This window comes from Rhipicephalus microplus, chromosome 10 (assembly GCF_043290135.1).
Source record: "Rhipicephalus microplus isolate Deutch F79 chromosome 10, USDA_Rmic, whole genome shotgun sequence".
NCBI classification, from domain to species: Eukaryota; Metazoa; Arthropoda; class Arachnida; order Ixodida; family Ixodidae; genus Rhipicephalus; species Rhipicephalus microplus.
The window spans coordinates 84,237,413-84,257,483 of record NC_134709.1 but is presented as its reverse complement, the minus strand read 5'-3'; the positions used below and the strand labels follow the sequence as shown (position 1 = coordinate 84,257,483).

General features: G+C 45.8%; 1 protein-coding gene and 1 non-coding gene across 2 annotated transcripts in view; one reads left to right on the top strand and one right to left on the bottom strand.

Moving 5' to 3' along the window:
• Positions 1-11,847: 11,847 nt before the first annotated feature.
• Positions 11,848-11,963, bottom strand: TRNAL-CAA (transfer RNA leucine (anticodon CAA)). The gene is made up of 2 exons: positions 11,926-11,963; positions 11,848-11,893 (listed from the first exon to the last, which is right to left on the bottom strand). It is a non-coding gene; the product is annotated as a tRNA-Leu (tRNA).
• Positions 11,964-13,973: 2,010 nt separating this feature from the next.
• The window catches only part of Rrp40 (exosome complex component Rrp40), a 32,940-nt gene continuing 26,842 nt past the window's right edge, over positions 13,974-20,071 (top strand). Inside the window, exon 1 of the mRNA XM_037432064.2 lies at positions 13,974-14,226. Within this exon, the coding sequence (XP_037287961.2) occupies positions 14,047-14,226 (180 nt within the window). The 5' untranslated portion in view covers positions 13,974-14,046. The remainder of the gene's footprint in view (positions 14,227-20,071) is intronic.

Below are 20,071 nucleotides of genomic sequence, written 5' to 3'. Positions count from 1 at the left end.
TCCTACGATTCACACGCAGGTCCAGGCGTCACGTACTGCTGAAGCTCACGAAGCCACTAGCGCCGTAGTTAAGCCCAATTTAAATTCCTGATTATGAAATTCGTCTACGCACATACCACAACCTCTTAGATCCGCAGCGTAATTGCGATCAGCGTAATCATGGAGTCCACGTGCACGCGCTGTTGATATTCGCCACTGTTGGGTGGGTGACACGAGTTTCATCCTTTTACTTTCGCTAGATCATTTTTTTAGAGTTCCTCGACCACCATGTACTCGATCAATGATTGAGTAGAGAGAACCTTGGAAAATTGGCATTTTTTACCTAACCTTTACGTCTCGTTTCCGACTTGTCCCTTCGAAAGGCTTCGTGAGACCCCGGGGAACGTAACCAAATGCTTTATACCATTACATATGTCTTGATATCACTTGTTTTTTGCATAAATTCGGTTTCGCCAGCCAAGGCGGGTCATGACGTTATCCTATACCAGCTCTTTTTATAACTACAAGCTTTGCGGCTGCTGTGGGCAAGATGCAGCCCGACGAAGGAACGCAGGCATCATTTCGCCTTTTTTTTTTTTTTGGAGGGGTTGACATCATCATCATAATCAGCATAACTTAGCTAACCACGTCATCAAATGGCACTGTGCGTCATGGCGTTTTCTCATGATAAGCTTTCTCAGCCCCACACTGGTGAACTATATAGTTCATTTACGTTCGGGAAACGTGCAGTACATTATTCATTTTCCCCATAAATGTGGAATTCCGCCTGTTCAGGTACTTCGTTGTTGAAACGACAAGTTTTCCAGACTAGAACTGTCTAACGAGCTGGGACGAGAAAGTAAGACTTCTTGAAGAAATGGCAGCTGACGCCATTACGATACATAACTTATGCATGTTTATTTGTTTCGTTTTGTTTTACTGTTACTACCAACGCTAGTCCAGCAGCGGTCCACATTTTTTTCTCTGCTTTTACGCTGTAGTGTCCCTCAATCCATTACCACCGTAGCGTGCGCTCGACTATTCTTCAATCATTGCTGTTTATATTTTCTAAGCGGTAGACCGCAAAAGCACCACCCGAGCCTCGAGCGTGTGTGAAATACATTCTGCCGACATTCGATTTCGCCCAAATGCCTATGCCAACTAGCATTGTGGCAAAGTTGCTGCTAGATGTTAAAGACCCGACACTATCGATGATGTGCACAGTGTGTATGTAATAGTGCACAGTGGATGTAAATGCTCCTTCTCTTCGCCATTTCCCTACATACCCAACACGCTGTTCCCCTCGTAGTGAAGAAAAAAAAACCTACCGTAGGCTGTTGCAAAAAATGTCATTCCGCACTTGACGCGGTTCGAAGCTTAACCGTCGAGCCTTGCGCACGTAAATATCTGTAGTGCTAAATGCGTTCACCTAGGACGACTCGAAGACCAAAGTGTTCTTCTTGTTATTGTTCTTCTTTTTCACTCCTGTATTCATTTTGGAAGTCTTCGGCACCTCGCTTGGTTTTGCATGGCCTCTGGTATTTACGCGCCTTTCACCTAGTGACGATGTCTTGCGATGCACATTGATGCACCGACATTGTCCTCATTATGGCGTCACTCCATCGTCACTGATGACGTCACACAATGTGGTGATGGCATCATGTCACGTTGAGATGACGTCACAAATCTGGGCAAACTCTCACGCGGTGATGGCGTCAAAGATTTGGGGTGAACTGTCACGTCGCGATTACGTCGTGCGGCGACGCCGTCGATGCCGTGGTGGTGTGACGCTGATGCTCGTATAATAATATCTGAAGTTTGGCGCCCTGAAAACCCGATACGATTACGAGAGACGACGGAGGGGAGCGCTCCGTAAATTTTGACCATTTGGTGTTTTTTTTAACGTGCACTGACATTGCATAGTACACGGGTATCTACCATTTCGCCTCCATTGAAATACGATCGCTGTAGCCAGAATCGAACCCGCGACCTACGGGTCAGTGGTGGAGCGTCTTTGCCCCAGATCCACCGCGGCGGACTAACGTTGGGCTCTTGTGAACTTTGCTGCGTGGATAGCACACATGCTTTCAGTTCGGTATCCCATTGCTTTTGATGAACTTGTTTTATTTTTAGCAATTCGTGAAATTCACCTAGTATCGCCAAGTGTCACTAGATCTCACACTCATGAGACGTGTGAGGCTTCCCAACAACAAAATGATAATAACAATATTATTATGAACGCTTCTACTCGCTCATTGGTGTTCCATGTAGTCTTTTTTTTTTGCGCGAATGCATTTCTATTTTAAAAAGAAAAAAAAAGATACCACGTATGTAGTTTGCCGATTTGTTTCGGGCCTCGTTCTGGGCCAAGCACAATCTTTCCCATTCATATAGGTGCACAATCTCGTTCGTTAACGCGCTTAAGGTACATTTGGACAGCTATACGCATCTACTACTCTTCAAAGCGTCGCGTTGTGCTGCGATCAAAGAGCTCGATGACTGGCCGTTGCCACCTGTCATCAACATCTGAACGCGCGCCACTCGTATGGAAACAAAACAGCGCTATGGACGTGTACAAATGCGTACAAGAACGTTAAGGCCATACGCCACTATTTCCTTCATCCGTCTCTCTCTCTCTCTGCCTCTCTCGTCATGAACACGCGTACAACACGCATGACCACACGCTTTCAAATTTCCAAGGCGGACGCCTAAATCTAGCTTCTTTGCACAAAGACTGTTACTGCGGCGAAGCCAACGCTTCTGGCGTGTTCTGCGGGCAGGTTTCAATTGTGGCTCACGTGGTCACATGCTTTAACTCGAGACCATCTACTGGCTTTAAGCACCATGACCACTGAGCACCGCGACAACAAAGCCACCCATTGGTAGTTTAGTAGTCGCAATGCTTTGTTTGTAACCTGGAAGGTGCGAGTTTGATCTACACCGCAGTGGAGGCATTTCGACTGTGTCGGAAGGCTGGAGGTATTTCATCTTGAACAAATTTTAGCACGAGAAGAACGAGGACAGTGTTTTGTCACATAGACCGAGTGCGATGGGTGATTTTTTTTTTCTTTACGTTTTGCACATGCTATTTGTTGGGCTTTTTTTCGGAATAAACATTTGTTTGCGAGTCAGCGCTGTAGTTTTTGTTTTCTATTTCCGTCCTCGTTTTTTTTTCTCTCTCTCTCTTTCGCGATAAAGTTTGTTCAAAATGAAAGCGCACTAACTCGCACAGTTGATCGTTTGGATGAGAAAAGTCTGTCTACTGTTCAATATCAGCTCGCGTTGAAGAACCCCAGTTGGCCAAGATTACCCGTAAATCTCAACAATGGCGTTTCTGATACAGTGCGCAACTTTGGGGCCGTTAAGTTTAACAAACCAACAAAATTGCAGTTCGAAGTTATGGGGGGATATTTTTGTAGAAGTAGATCCAGCCGAAAAACGAGGTAATACGAGAGAGATATAATTGACACACACAATGACTGTTGTTGTGTGTGGCACTTATTTCCTATGTTCTGCGTTTTTCTGCTGGTTCCGACACTAAGGAATATGTACCAACTAGACCGGGTCACAAGACCCTAGACAAACGTTTCCGTCTCTCTCAACTCGAACGCAAGCCAGCGTTCGTAAAATCTCTGTAGCGAACGACTCTTCTGTTAACTTGCGCAAGGCTCGATCTATCTGCATGACGTAATGAGAAACGCTTACCGCGAAAGCTTTTCTCCGATCTAAACGTAGCACCCTTGTGCTTTCATTGCATACGCGAAGGGACGCATTTGACTGACAGTCGTGCGTTAGCTGTTTGCGCAACTGTAGTCGGATACAACTTTGAAAAGCCCGCAGCATTGTCTCCTCAAAGGCGGATGCAAGCACAAGCCTGCACCAATGGGCATACGTTCGCTAATGACGTCACGAGCGTGACAGTCTGTGAAAATGCCTTCGGAGGACATTGCCTCACGCATGGGCGGGGCTATAACTTTAGTCGCGATGGTGATTGGCTGCCGTGCCTGTGTCGTAAGGGAGGGGCTACTTCGGACTACTTCAACTGTATCCGACTATAGGCTCTGATTTTTTTGCGATAGTCGTACACATTTGTATGTTTTTATTTTTTGTTCTTCGGCACATTTTGCTTTGTATCCTCTCTTTCGTCGAATCACATGCGTTCGTGAGTAGACCTGTTACAGAATTTTTAAAGATATATAATAAAGAAAAATCTGAAGCAATTCTGGGGAGGGGAGTGTTTTATACGTATGTATGCAGTGGCGTTTTTTTGCGTGCGTTTGATGGGAGATGGTTTGTTAAGCGAAATAAAAAAGAGACTTTTCCCTTATCTTTTATTTCACGCGTGTTCATGCGCTGTCTGTCTGTATGTTAATCTATCTATCAATTTTTGATAAAATGGTTTTTCTCGTGGTGTGTGTGATATTTTGGGGGGTCATTGTGTCACTTTTGAGTTGGGAAAGAAGCGCGAAAGGGAAGTTTCGCGTGCGTGGTTTGTGTGAATAGCCATTGTGTAAGTTCTTTGTCTTGAGGCACTATACAAAGAGATGTTCTGGACTTGCTGCACTTGAATTTTCCACAAGGATTTTTCTTTCACTCTCTCCCATTAGCTATCTTCGTCTTGTTTTCGTTAGGTCAATCTGTTTCCCACCTATTTCCCCCTTGCCCTCTCCCCAATGATGTTGTTAGAGATAATATATAAATATTATATATATAATATATAAATATATAAGGATACCCCTTTTTTATTGTGGCAGTGTGAATTTTTGTATTCGCGCAGCTGTGCCACCTGGCGCCTCTTTGAAAAAAAAAGATACAGGGCGTCCGGTGGTCGCTTTACTGCTGTTTTAAGTCCGAGGCGATGTATTTCCTGCGCAATTATGGAACGAAATGTGCAGGCCACAGGGGCTTGGAGCGTGTTATGTAATTTATTCACATTCCTCGAGCGAATGTTGTTGACGAGCGCAACCACCGTGGTCGCCACCACGCGAATGGCGGCGAAGGGCCGTGGCCGGTGAAAGACAATAAGAAATCTCCGATCTGGTCCTTTTCCCGGTAAAAACCATTCCTAATCATTATAGCGTGACATGTATACCTGTTTGACTGATCGCAAGGAATAATAAATGAGTTTGAAAACGATCCCATGAGCTTTTTGTTTGTGTGTGTGTGTGTGTGTGTGTGTGTGTGTGTGTGTGTGTGTGTGTGTGTGTGTGTGTGTGTGTGTGTGTGTGTGTGTGTGTGTGTGTGTGTGTGTGTGTGTGTGTGTGTGTGTGTGTGTGTGTGTGTGTGTGTGTGTGTGCGAACTGTTATCGCATGTTGGGAGAGTTTGAAGCGTGTACGGAATGTGTTCATCTTGTTCCTGCAGCCATCTGGACCGACCGGCCCATCAACTGTCTGTGTACCTAAATTCCGAGTGAATGGCCCACAGCTGAACCCTCACCTCCGCCCTCAGTGGCATCCACAGGCACTGTTGCGCTCCCAGTCGCACCCATGATTGCACCAGGGTTGGCACCAGGTTTTTTTTTTTTTTTACCAGGCGTGGAGGGAGGGGCACCAACGACAAAGAAGTTTCTTTATAGCGGCAGGGAGAATGGTAAAATGCGCGTTGTGTTTTGACTCTGATTCTCCTTGGGGGAGGTGGTTAAGGGGGGGAGGAGGCATGCGAAATGTTGGGAGCGAAGGGCTCCAGCCCCCCCCCCCCCCTCCTCCTGGTGTCGCCCCTTGGTTACACTCCGACATTCATTTGCGCCAATAGTCGCGATTACGTACGCACGCACTCACGCACGCACGCACACACACGCGCTTGCACACACACACACACACACACACACACACACACACACACACACACACACACACTACGCAGGCCCGCACGGCACATCAGCGTAGAGTGCGCTTACTGTGATTAAGCCCGAATATATTCCGCCGGTGGCATTATATACTGGGGCCTTTGATGACAAAGCCCGATGTTATAACGATGCTACAGCAGCATGAGTCGTCAAGCGGAATTAATAGATACACGTTTGAGAACATGCCACATGCAAGTAAGCATTTTCGTGTCTAACCAGTATTTAGAAATAACTGGAGCCCTATACCCCGGCCGTTGCAGATGAAAACAAAAAAAATCAATTTTTGTAAGCCAATTAAGTTGAGAAACAATGCTAGAATACTGTAGACATAGCTTTCTAATAATTACAGGTTGCTGTAAAATCTTAGCAACATTTTATTCCAAAGCTGCGTCACTTCTAAATGAACACGCCCACTACTACGCTAACTATATACCATCGACCTACTCCGATTCTAGATGGCTGGCGGGCCGACATATATTCGCCGCAGCAGCAAAAGAAACTCCGGGCGAGCTCTTGGAAAGTGCGACTATGTGGGGATGAAGGAGTTTTGTGCCAAACTCCTTGGATGATCGGAACATGGAGTTTCTTACACTTACCTACAAAGACAAACTGGCTCAGCGAGCTGTTGGAATGGAAATTGCAACGTGGTAATTCTGGGATATGAGATATTCAGACTTGGCTCAGATTTGCATTGTTCACGAAGAGCCCATGGGAGGGCCTCGAAGATGCACCTCCGTGACTTCCTCGCATTCCTTGCGTCAAAATGGTTGATTCCTTGCTCAAAGAACGCGCAGTAAGCAATTTTTTTGTGTTATCATTACACAAGAACGTGTTTTTATTTTTCTTTAAAAACTGCTCAGTCGATGTACAGTTTTACGAGAGAGAGAGAGAAACAACACTTATTCACGCACCCGGTGTGCGGGAAGTCACCGGCCACGCAGGGCGCGGGTATTCCCTATCTGAAGACTATGGCTAATGGAGTCCTATAGTCCCAGGGCCTAGATGTTGAGGATGTTGTGCTCCGGCTAGGCGTTGGATACTCGGGCTCCTCCTCTCCCGTTGTCCGGGGCGTCGGCTCTCTTTCTCATCTGCTTTGCCAGGGCCTCCTCAAGCCGCTGGAAGGGTAAAACGTAACGAATGGCCACTTAACTTGAAGGGCACCTCTTAAGAGATTCGCATAGACGGTGGCGACAGATTTACCGTTAGGTATTATTGAAACTGCTGATGAGCTCTGCGGAAACACGCAAGATGGCGGAAGGGTCAAAAAAGAGGAATAAGACACGGACCAGCCGTTTGTTGCATGAAGCGACAAGGAAATCTGTACGGATTTCTCAGAAAGAAAATCTTCTTAGTTACCGAAAAATTCATCCTGGTCTGGGGTTTGAACCCCGAACCAACGCCTTGTTTCGCCTTCTTAACCTTCTCGCCACCTTGCGGGTTTCCTCAGAACTCATTTGCGTTACTTGTGTTCGTGCGCTTCGAGTTGTCGAGTAGCACCTTGTTGTCGGCGTTGCCGCTGCTTCCCAAACTCTCGCCTCCGAGCTAGATTGCTTTCTGTGTCGGCGTTGCCTCTTGAGGGCGAGAACGCGTTTACAATCGTTTCCATTCATGGCAGAAAGATAATAATATCGTCGAAGTTTAACGTCCTAAAACCATCCTATGATAATGAGAGACGCCGTAGTGGTGGGCTCCGAAAATTTCGACTGCCCGGGGTTCATTGACGTGTACCTAAATGTAAGCACACGGACTTCAAGCATTTTCGCCTCCACTGAAAATGCGGCCGCCGCGGCTAAGATTCGATCCCGCTACTCGGCATGGTAGAAAGAGGATGCGTCTTCTGGAACTCGCTTATTTTTTATCGTCATCAACCGCAGCACAATGTGCGCATAATCCCCTTACAGGTGTGTAGCGCGCACCTCGCTTATCAGCAGGACCACAATGGCATAGTGGGTACTTCCCTACTCCATGTAAGTTATGGTGGGCGTGCAGTGGGTACCCAATTGCATACGCTGTGGCGTGACAGACATGCGTTGGGCGTGTTGTGGCTACTCAATTGCATGCGCTGTGGCGTGACAGACATATGGTGGGCGTGTCGTGGGTACCCAATTGTATGCGCTGTGGCGTGACAGACATACGGTGGGCGTGTATTGCGTACCCGATTGCATGCGCTGTGGCGTGACAGGCGTGTTGTGGGTACCCGGTTGCATGCGCTGTGACATGACAGACATACGGTGGGCATGTTGTGGGTACCCAATTGCATGCGCTGTGACGTGACAGAGATATGGTGGGCGTGTAGTGCGTAATCGATTGCATGTGCTGTGGCGTGACAGACATATGGGTGTATATTGGGTACCTTGCATGTGCTGTGCCGGAAAACACAATGTACAACGCCCAACAGAGTAGCCTAGACCCTAAAGGGCTTCGCCCCTTGAAAAAATGTGCCGCTTGCACTAATGGAGAAAGCTAGAGCTACCTGGACAAAGATTTCATGATCGAATGCGGAGGTAGCATTCAACGTAAGGTTTGCTAGTAATGTCAAGCTTTTGCTAGAGATGTCAAGTTCTTGCTAGTAGTCACTAAGTATAGTTAGACATCTCACTTGGCTAACTGCTGCGAATTGTTGTGACTTTAGGCAAATGATTGGCTGTTAGACGTCTTTTTTGGCGGGAACATGTCACTTGGCTGGCAATTATGTCATGTGGCGTTATTTTAGTCACGTGACGAAGTTTTACGCGAGTTTTGTCACGTGACAAAATGGCACAACTGGATGTTACGACATTTTTTTATCAATAAAGCATTTACGTGATGTCACATGATTCCCGTTGTGCGACTAGTTATGTGGCATTACCCGATTGTATTGTCACGGTACTGTTACGTGATTTTAGGTCGCGTGAATAGTTGTTACGCGATGTTATGTAATTTTAGTCACTTGATCAGAGTTGTTACGTAATTTGACGTGGCTTTTAAGTAGGTAAAATAACAGACTCTCCCGTCATAGTTTTTTAACTCCATCCCGGAAAAAAATTGTTGCACGTGTTTTGTTACCAAAGCAGAAGTTGGAAAGTATGAAGCGAGCTCGTGCCGCTTTCTGATGAAAATGATTCATAAGCCTCAGCTTCTGAGCTTTGCCATATTCTTAGCTAACTGTAACACGTCTTAATTGTGCTGCGATGTATACAGTCGTGTACAAGTTTAGAAACATGCGGAATTTTCTCCTGAAAGCCAAATTGCCCACAAGCCTGCCCTATGGGAGTGCCCTCTATGCAGACGTCATGAGCCTGATGGTTGGTGACTCCGCCTTCGAAAAACATTGCTGAATGGACGAGTGGGACTACTACTTTAGTCGTGGAAGCAATCGGATTTCGCACTTCGTTCGCCCGTTTTTTTTTTTTTTTTCGGACTTATTAAGCTGTAGCCATGGTGTAACCGGCTATAGCGACTTTTTAGAATGCAAAAAGAAAAAAACATATCGCAAGTACATAGAGGACAAGACAACAGAGTGAAGGAACGTTACTTACATCTGTTGTCCCGTGCTTTTCTAAACCTTCTATGTGCTCTTAACAGTTCGAAGTGACTACCATATTGCCCAAGCGCTCCTAATAGCACCTTTGTTTTGTGGCCTCTCTGGACTTTGTCACTTTTATTCGGAGACACTGTTTGTCCAGGAGCACAACATAATTTGCCCCAGCGAATTGAAAGTTTAGTTTTGGCTCGAATGCTATAACCATCCTCCCCTTTCCCGCAATGAAATGGTGATGTGAAAAAAAGGAGATGATGCTTCAAGTAAATGTTGCATACGGTACGCATTAAATCGAAGTATTAAGGTTCAGATAAAGATAAGGGCTCACTAACAATATGAAAACTAACGGAGAATAATTGAATTATTTTATTCGCATGTGCCATCTATGGCACATACCCGCTACGGAACACAACTATAATTTATCGACTCATTGAAGAGGGCGGTAGTGAGCAAGCTGGTACATCGCGGGCTTACACCGAGGCTATGGAAGCCGATGACCAAATGTTACCTTAATATCAACGCAAGTGAAGCCAAAACTCTGCAATTGCTAGAGACTATAGCAACTAAAGATATCTGAACATAAAGTTAAATCCCCCTAAATGTTTTTAAAAAGGTACTCAACGACGAGGCAACATTGCTTAAGCATTTATTGGTCGCGAACAGTTGAAATGAACATGCATGTTGACGTCCAGTTTGATTCGTACCGGCACATATCTTGCAGAGCCAAGCATTTCTCAACTCGATGACATGATAATGCCAGCCAGCGCTTCGACATGCTACACACAAATCATGGCGTTGTTTTGCTCTACCACCTCCTCTTTTATGTTCCGAAGTCGAGCCAGCAGGACATCGTGCTGAAAGTGGCCCTTGGTTCCACCAATCAGGTGGAACATTTCGCGCCCGTTAAAATACCGCTGTTTCTTTAAGGCCTTCTCGTAACTGAAATACTGCTTTAGAAACATTCGCAAGACTACCTCCCTGAAGGGTTTCAGAAACGGAGAACCGTCAAGGAGGCAGGATTCCACGGTGTTCGCACACCGCCACTCTGGCATTCTCGTGGCGGACGAATTGCCGGTAGCACTCGGCCGAATAGTCGAGAAATCCTCTGACGGCGTACGGGGCGTCGTACAGCGGGTCGGCAGTGAACATGGACCGCAGGGAAACGAGCAGGCTTCTCGGCGATTGGGCGGGACCCCACGTTGACAAGAGGCTTAGCGACACGTCCCGTTCTTGTCGAGGCTCGGATGCATCTGCACCTTACCGGCGTCGGTGGTCAAGAAGCGGACGCTGGGAGGCTGGATCGGGTAGGTTGTCGGACAGACAATGAGGAACCTGAAGAAAGCCCTTTCATACGGCGTGCCGCGAGGGCCGATCACCATGGCGGGGACGGTGGCGATTTTGTCATCGGCCGTGAAGATGTAGACTCGGCGTGGCGGATCGGCCGTGAAGTCGGCGATGTCTTTCTTGACTCTCAGCAGACACGGTGAAACAACGCCGCCACGTTTGTGTGGCGCCACGTCCCGAGAGCTTCCGGTCATTGCCATGTGGACACCTGCCTGCCCGTCGGCTATCTCGCTGGCCATCGTCGATTGATGATGATGACGATTATAGTGAAGAAGCAGATACTTTTATGATGCATACCCACTTCGAGTGGGTGGGTCCAAACTCGGCGACAGGAGACGAAAGAGAATTTTATTGAGGTAAACAGTGGCAAACTGCATAACAACCTGACAAAACGTATGAACGAAAGCCATACAATGTTTAAATAAATCATTAATTCACTCTGTCTTTTAAGCGCGAAAACGTAAACATACGAAGTAGTGAGTTGTGATATCCGCGTAAACTGGTTGATCTATCTCGTATATATTCTGGTGTATTGTTAAGTTCTCGTAATTTTCTGCGTACAGTAGTTGTACACCGTTGCGGGGCCTAGGTCAAGAGAGATACGGGGAACGTCCTCTTCTTCCTCATCATTGCTGCGTCGTGCGATACATGGTATTACAGCCGCGAGGTCAGATATGCGCTGAGTGTTTATTTTTTATGTCAGATATGTGCTGAATGCTTGACGTGATGAAAATGATATCAGATGGCGACAGTCACTGGGGCGCAGTAATAAATAATGCACACGTAAAGCCTCTTTGTGTTTGCCGTTTCTCCTAAGGGCCAAAGGCCTTGAGTCGTATTATACAGAATGTTCCGTTATGTAATGCAAGGATAAGCTTAATTTACTGTATAATGCACAACGAAGTAATTGTGTTCATCTTTAAGGTTACGTGGTCTGGCTTAAAAACATCGAGAGAAATTCATTGTTTAGCTTTTCTGTAACAAGCAAGTGCGGTCAGTTGCAATAAATTGTTCGGATATCACCGTTGTTTACGTATTCGATTCCTGGGGCGCTAAACACGTAGTCTTGGTGGCGCCACGCACTTGAAGACCTTATTATTTATCAGTGAAGGAAATTTCGCACCCATTGTGAAGCACTGCTTTGATAAAAAAAAATGTTGTCAGAAGTGGGATTCGAACCCACGCCCACATACGTGGACCAGAATTCCCATGCCCTTGTCCAGGGCAAGGCAGAGCCTTGAGTCTGGCGCCTTAGACCACTCGGCCATCCTGACAGCTGTGCGTTTCACGGATAATAAAAGAAAACAACAGCTTACGTGTTTAGTCATTTTAATTACACTTTGGTTCCAAGAATATTCTAGGGACTATAATTACACGGTTTGTTGGGACTCGGCGTGCTGCACATGCACAACCTATCATGTAGTTTCATAATATAAAGGATTTTCCTAGCGCTCTGCAATTATATGATGCAAGAAAACCCCCGCTGATATGAACGACTACGAACATCGAATGAGAAGATATTTAAAATTATGTCCTACTAAAGGCAACAAATGCATTTGCAAAGGTGATGCACTGGTCAAGCGTGGTTCAAATGTACGTCACACTGACGCCTTCGTCTGAACAGCAATAGTAGCTCTTAAAGGCTATGTGTGTCTGCCCTGTGTTCAACCGCTAGGGCTAAAGAACTTGGACAATCTCCCCGAAATGAACTTTGATGGGATGCGAAGCAGCAGGGTTACGCACGGGTGGCCTCACGGGTTGAACAGCTCTAACGCAGGTGCTGTGGTGAGCGCTGGAAAATTCGTTTGAAGCGATGGCTTGCGTACGTCTTGTAGGTGACATGTACTACAGACATGTCAGGTTTATTGCGCGTGAACCGAAAAGTCGGTGATGTAGCGATCGGCGGTCTCTGAAGGTGTTGTGGGCGAACGAGAAACTCTATGGGGCGAACGAACTAGGTGGAAGCTGGGGTGGTGGGGGTGGTTAGAATGAAGAGGAAAAAGGCACCTAATTTCTGTCTGCCTTCAGGCGACACGGTGCAGTGCCTTATAGGGGTGGGGGGAAGGAGGGATAAAAAGAATAGAAGAAAAATAGACGAAGAAGTAGACAGGCAAGCGACGGAAAAAAGAAGGAGATAGGAAAGTGGGGATCCGGTCGAAGCAGTCCAAGGGCGGGGCGCCACAATGCGAGAGCTGCACGGCGTCAGGAGACCGCGGAGGGCGAACCAGTCGGCGGGAGCTACGCTGAAGTCGGAGATCGCGAGGGCACAACCGTCCAGCTTGAAATCCTGCGAGCGAATCCCCTCGCGATCTCCGACGCCAGCGTAGCTCCCGCCGACTGGTTCGCCCTCCGCGGTCTCCTGACGCCGTGCAGCTCTCGCATTGTGGCGCCCCGCCCTTGGACTGCTTCGACCGGATCCCCACTTTCCTATCTCCTTCTTTTTCCTCTCGTTGGCTGTCTTCTTCTGCTTCTACTTTCCTTCTATTCTTTTTATCCCTCCTTCCCCCCACCCCTATAAGGCACTGCGCCGTGTCGCCTGAAGGCAGACAGAAATTAGGTGCCTTTTTCCTCTTCATTGTAACCACTACCACCACCACCAGATCGCGAGGGCACAACCGTTCAGCTTGAAATTCTGCGAGCGAATCAGGGGTGTGGGCGCTGAGGTGAGTGCGTGACCGGCGAGAAAGAGAGTGGCGTCAGCGCGCACAGCGAGGGGAGCGTGGCGGCATTGCGCCGCAGTGGTGTGACCTACTTGGCACTGCGCCGACATCTGCGGTACGGGACGCGTTGTACGGAGGGACAGGCTAGTAAAAGAACTGCTCCGCATCTAAAACGCATATTGCAACACATGGCAACACCCATAATTAAATTCGAAGGCTATGTATCTGGCGGCTGAAAACGCCCTGCGAGCGATAGCGGAACCGAAAGCACTTCCCGTTCACCATGTTTGAAGCGGGGAAGAAATGCAAAAAAAAAAAAAGAACAATGCTTTGCTCTCCTAAAATAAGTAATGGTATCATTTTTACAGTTTTTGAATCAGTGACATCTTGTAGTGTTGCAGCCACCAAATACGCAACCTTTAAGATCAAAGTGAGCAGTGTTAGCGTGTTTATTTTTCAATTTTTTTTTTGTTGCCATGACATTTTGAAACTCTCCTCGCATGACTTGTTTTTTTTTTCTTAACAGATGCATGTTCATTCAGATTTCATACTATTTGATACCATCGTTTTATTCACGACATCTTTTTAATAATCTCCGGGTGCAGCACAGCGAGCCAAGTCAAGACTGTTAAGTAGTGTCTGTGTCGCGCCTGTTGTGTACCTAACATGTGATACTGTTTTGCTTCCTACCCACGAAATGTCTGTGAACAAGCTGGTTCTGCCTGGTGACGTTGTGGACGTTAGTGCGACCGACGAGAAGAAATGCATTGTTGGACCCGGGCTACGTAAGGAAGGGGAACGCGTCGTGGCAACTCGAGCTGGAATCCTGAAGCACCGGCGGCCGAACACCTACTGGGTTGAGGGACACCAGAAAAGGGTATGACGGCGTTTCCTGTCCATTGAGCCGTACTTTCGCCTTGTACTTGAATGTCTGTGCGACACTTAACTCATCGGCATATTGTAGTAGCTGTCTAAACCGCTAAAACGGAGCTTGGTCACTGTACAACCCCGCGCATAGTCAACACCTTAACGAAACCGCTGAAGTGTGCTGCAATGCTAACGCGATGATCCGGCCGTCGCTGCACATCTGCGCTGAGGCACCGTTACAAATTAAGCGAAGACCACGACGGCGACGAGTGCCGTACCCGAAATTAGCATCCTGTATGCACCCGTGTAATGATATCTGTTAAAAGGGACCCTCACTTGTAAAAGTACAGCGTTATCGGATCTGTATTAAACGAAACGATTAGCGTCCTAGTAAAATTAATCATCGCGTTGCGAGCAGCACGTGTAACCGACTGGTGTAACGACGCGCGTAACTTGCCAGTAACCTCAGGTTAACGAACGTTAGACTGAGTATATCAAGCCGCCAATAATTGCGTTTACTGATTAGGAGAAATTGTCGAGGGGACGCTTTCGCTCGTTTTCGTGTCACGGAAAAGCGTGTAGTGTCGAAACATTAACCAGAGTATGAACAACACTGAGGTCCTCACGTATTCTCTCCCATCTTGTGTGTGTGTGTGCTTTTTTCTTCTTTGTTGGTGTTGACATAGAAATAACTGATGAATCGCTTGGTTAACTGAGCGCTTATCTTATACTAAATTAACTGCAAAGTGTATAGGGGGTAAGTAACCTGGCTGCTCAGTATTTGAATCCTTGTAGAGGGTTTCGCTCAGCCAGCTAAATATTGCATCACTGAATGCCGGACTATGTGAGGCAATTCTGCGTAGAGTAGATGAAAGTGATTAGATGAACAGCTGCAAAATAAAGCACTAATGAAATATAATTGTGTACAACGTAACTGGTGAGACCCCGCCCGAACAACCAAACCACAGCAACGACCGCCTGAATAAATAAACATCCTAACAAAAAAGTAATCAGGGCGAAAGAGAGTTCAAAGTGAGGCATCCCGGGTGACAGCCGAGCATTCTGTCATAGAGCCACACTAGCAGACAGGCAGGCAAAGAACTTTGTTAGTATCTGGAGGCGACACTCAACACCCCTTAGGGGGCGACACCAGTGGGCACCAGCACCTGGAACTCCTTTGCAAACAGACCCTATGCAGGCTTCATGTTGAGGAAGGAATCATGCTGAAACGTGGAATAAGAGCGTTTTAGAAGAGTAATGATCAGGCATCAGTAACAATCGGAAGTAACGATCAGGCATCACACGATGCCAATCTCATTACGAGTGATCCCGGCTGCGGCGGCTGCATTTCCGATGGAGGCGGAAATGTTGTAGGCCCGTGTGCTCAGATTTGGGTGCACGTTAAAGAACCCCAGGTGGTCGAAATTCCCGGAGCCCTCCACTACGGCGTCTCTCATAATCATATGGTGGTTTTGGGACGTTAAACCCCACATATCAATCAATCATTACGAGTGGTTTGTTGAGTTCTTTGAAGCCATTACAGAAGCTCAGCTACAATTCCTCATCGTCATCAGGAAGAGCATCAACAAAGTGCACGCTTCTCCGAGGATCGAATAATGGCGTAGTGGGTGCTTCGCTATTGCGCAAAAATTATGATTTATGGCCTTGTGGGTGCCATCGCAAGTGTACCGGTAGTAGTTGGCCCGAAAGTGTTTAAAAGTGGCTCTAGAGAAGCCGCACTTCCAGCTTACGCTGTCACTATGCTACCTGGTGGTTTTTATTTATATTTTGCATTGCACAGAGTTTGTGGTGCATGCATGCAAGCTACCCTGCCTGAGGACAATAAAGTTAGGTCCTGTCGTGTTCAGTGAAAACCAGCAACCTATAGTTCGTTTCACAAGCTGCTCAATTTTCAATGACCCCCTCCCCTCAAGGAGCATACCTATCTCTTCACAGCAATTTTTAGTTCATAGCTTTCACGAATGTAGTACTTAAAATATTTGTACATTTCACCTGAAAAAAAAAAACCTAAATTTTGAAATGGTTCTACCAAGCAGGAACTCTAATTTTTTTTTATTATCAGCTTGAGAAATAGAACTCAATTTTTACCCATTGAATTTACAAAATGCAATACATGAAAACAAACGAGCTTATCTATTACAGGGTCTGACACAAAATATGCTAAACTTTGCTATTTATAGCTTACTTTTGTGCAAGTCGGCGTATATTCATACACAGGTACTATAGAACAGATGGCTTAGGGGTGGGGACTGTCTACCGGGCTTTAATGTTTTTCACTTTTATATCGCAATAGAAATTATAGCATTTCAATTGTCCAACCATGCCGTGGTTTTTCTGGAAAGGGAGTAGAAATTTTTTTAATGGGGGATTTTTTCTATCTGTGTTTGTCATTTGTTGGTGCGGAGGAGCCGACAATGCTGGTTACTTTATGCGATAGCAATAGCTACAGCGGTGATAGTCCTAAACTATAACCACATGCAGTTTTTGCAGGCTAGTTCAGGGTTTGTTTTATAATAAAACAATTATTTTAAGGGTATTTTATAGCTCATAAACTACAAATAAAGTATTGTTACCCCATTCTTTCAAGCTTCGTTTAGTTTTCCTAAAAACCACCGCAATTGAGCTAACAACTTGGATGTGTTCCAGCAACAGTAGTACACCATCGTTGTTGAACAAGGAACTGTAATAGTTCTAATCATGCCAAATGTACGACTGAAACTGAGATGCGCTCACAGAAGGGAACATCCTTGCTGTTTTTTATTTGTGTAGCCTGGAGTCAAAGTCTTCAATGTAGAACCCGCGGGGTCTACCATGTTGCTAATCAATTTTAGCTTCGGTGAATACTGACACACACTTTTACAACAGAGAACTGAGGGTCATGGTTCGAAAAGTTTGTGAAGTCAGGCGCTCTTTTATTCGCCCAAGACTCTTCTTTTTTTCTTCTGAGTGACGCCAAATGCCATGCTTTCATGGCTCTCATTTCTTTGCCATATAAAAGCAGGTGAATGTGGCGTTGGAAGTGCCACTGGGTGCCTCTTCCGATGCTTGAGTTAAAGAAAAATCTAAAATTAAACTCTGGTATTGGGGAAAGCTACCAAACATGCATGGTATGTCAAGCTGTACATATTTGTTTTAAAGCAAAATAAAGCTACCTGCGGGGTTTTTGTTTGCACCAATAGTTTGAATCACATTGCCATCCGGTGACGCTAGCTGTCATACTTTTACAACTTTCAGAGTGCAATTAAAAGTATAATTCTTTTTTATTGGACAAAAGCATGCCTATTGGCACTGATGTCACAAAATCTTCTCATTTCACCAAAATTTAGAAAAGTTAATCCAAGTTATAGACAGTCTATTTAGTGTAATAGTTCAATTATTGGCAGGGCTAAAGAGCCGTAGTTCTGTGTTTTGTGTGGGATGTCATTTCTATTCGCTATATATATCCTGTCTGCATGTAATTGTATCCCATGAATTATCGTAACATGCAGTGATGTAGTATCACCCATATGGACCAGAGCGAAAGTTATAGAAGGAGCTTATTGGCTGTGGATTTCTGTGTTGACGCTATGAATATAACGCAGTGAATAAGAGCAGAAAACCATCCAGAAAGATGCCAGCGACCAGAAGCACACAGTGGTCAAGCGCTGTACACGAGTGTTGGCGATGCCATGAACTTTCCTAAAATTAACTAGAGGGGACTCTGGCACTGCGATCATTCAGCGACCATGGGAATGATGGGTAGTTCACACACTTGCCTAGTGTTCATGCTTGCTGGCTTCCTACACACTTGTGGATTTGTTGATCGTTGTGTTTCAGTTTTGTTTCGAATAAAACAACGTACCGTTGTGGATATCTTGTCCTGATTTGAACTGGTGAGCCTAAAAGGTTGAGGTGATGAGTGAAACTGCTGAACATTTACTGATTGTTGTTTTGTGACAAAGCAGCTTCAAGCCACGTGAAGCAAAATGGAGCCAAAAGTACAAAAAATAGACGACTCGGTGTACTACCCATCATTCCCATGCTGGCTGAAGTGCCGTGCATTGCCATAGACAGTAGCGCCAGAGTTACCTCTGGTGTATTTATAGGAAACTCTGGCAGCAATGCTGCTGACTGGAGGCAGGTCTTCTTGTTCACAATTTGCCCCCGCTGAAGAAGACCAGTCCTGGCAACCTTATAGTCTGGCGGCAGAGGGCTGTGGTACGGCTTGAGATGGAAACCATGTATGAGGTCGCATCCACGCAAGCGCATGTCATCAGATGGGGAAACTGTCTCAATGAGAAAATTCACTCGGGAGGTTCTCTCAAAAATGCTGCAAAGGCTGGAAATAAGCAATGAAATTGGCCATTACTTAGTCTTGTCTTGCACTGTGGAAAGAGATTGAGCTAAATTTATTTTTGCGACTAGGTTGCAAGAACTATACCAGCAGTGCCCGTTTTTGTCATTCTTGTTGAAATTATTGTCCTCTTTGATGTTACTTGTTGGCCAGAGGCGTAGAGGCGTCGCCAAGAGAAAATAAGTGGTTTTGTTTCCATCACCAGCAAGTGAATTCAACAGATAGCTATGCCAAGGAAAAAATAGGGAAATGTTTGTTGGGGGGCTAGTTGGTAAGACGCATTTTCTGAATATAAACTGCACTGGAGACGACACACTGGAATAGAAGTAGACGGGATGGACTCGTTCGTTCTTTCTCCTTATATTCTTGTGTCTCATCTCTAGCACAGTTTAAGTTTACAAGAAAACATAGGGGACGCCAATTGTTGTCTTTAACTGTAGTGTAGTAACTGGCATAAATTGAGATGAAGGAAAGTGGATATAAGATCACCCATTTCATGAGTGGGATATGAACAGACAACCTTCTAAGTATGTGTCAGAAGTTCACCCGGTTGGTCTGTCATTATAAGCACTTCTTCCACATCATTGGTTATGTTAGCTCGTGCAATGCCTGAGAGTGTCAGCTCGCACCACTTGTATCCAAGTGGGCGAGTTTGCAACACTCTTTTTGCCAGGGGCCATAACAGTGTTCCGCACTCACACTTGATTTCCACCTAGCGTTATGCGCCTCAAAACATAAATGCTAGCTACGAATTGGCAACGACCAATGCTCTTTGAAAACCGTGTCCCCCGGTCCCTCCCCGCCAAAAAAAGTTAAGCTAAACCCGGGCTGGCCAGTATCGCAATAGAAGAGTATTGCGATAGCACCTTAGAGATACATTTGAGTTTCCATATTTCTGTATTGAGATGCGTTTGAAAAATGTATTTGTATCTCAGTAATGCAATACTCTTTCGATGTATTGATTATATCGCGATACTGCACATCACACGGGTAACTCGTTACCTTTTTTTTTGTCGCAAATGAGCTGACCTATTTGTAAAGGGGAAAGGCAGATTTTTGAGCACCGCCAAGCAAAGGCACCCCACTGGTCTCCAATGCAGTGGGAGGCGACAAAGTATTTCTCACACACCAAGAATAGCTGATGTCGTGAAGTGCCTGAGGCTGTGAAAACAGAATCACGGAGTTAGTCATGCTGTGCCGACGACAGTTGCAATCTCTCCAGGCAGGTGCCGCTCCAACATCTTTTTCGGGTGAGAAGTCATTTCGAGAGTTTTGTGTTATGGTCCAAGCAGTGTTGTCTAAATGACAGCCTATATCATCAGGCTATATGGGAAGCTGCTGTCGATAAAATGCACTTGACTCGACAATCATCTCAGAAATGCAGATATTGTGTCTAGAATGAATGTATACTTTTTCTTTATTAACTACTGTTGGTCGTTATTTGATACGCGTGACTAGCAAGTTTCAGTGTGGTCAAGCATTAACCTCGATGTTCTCCTGC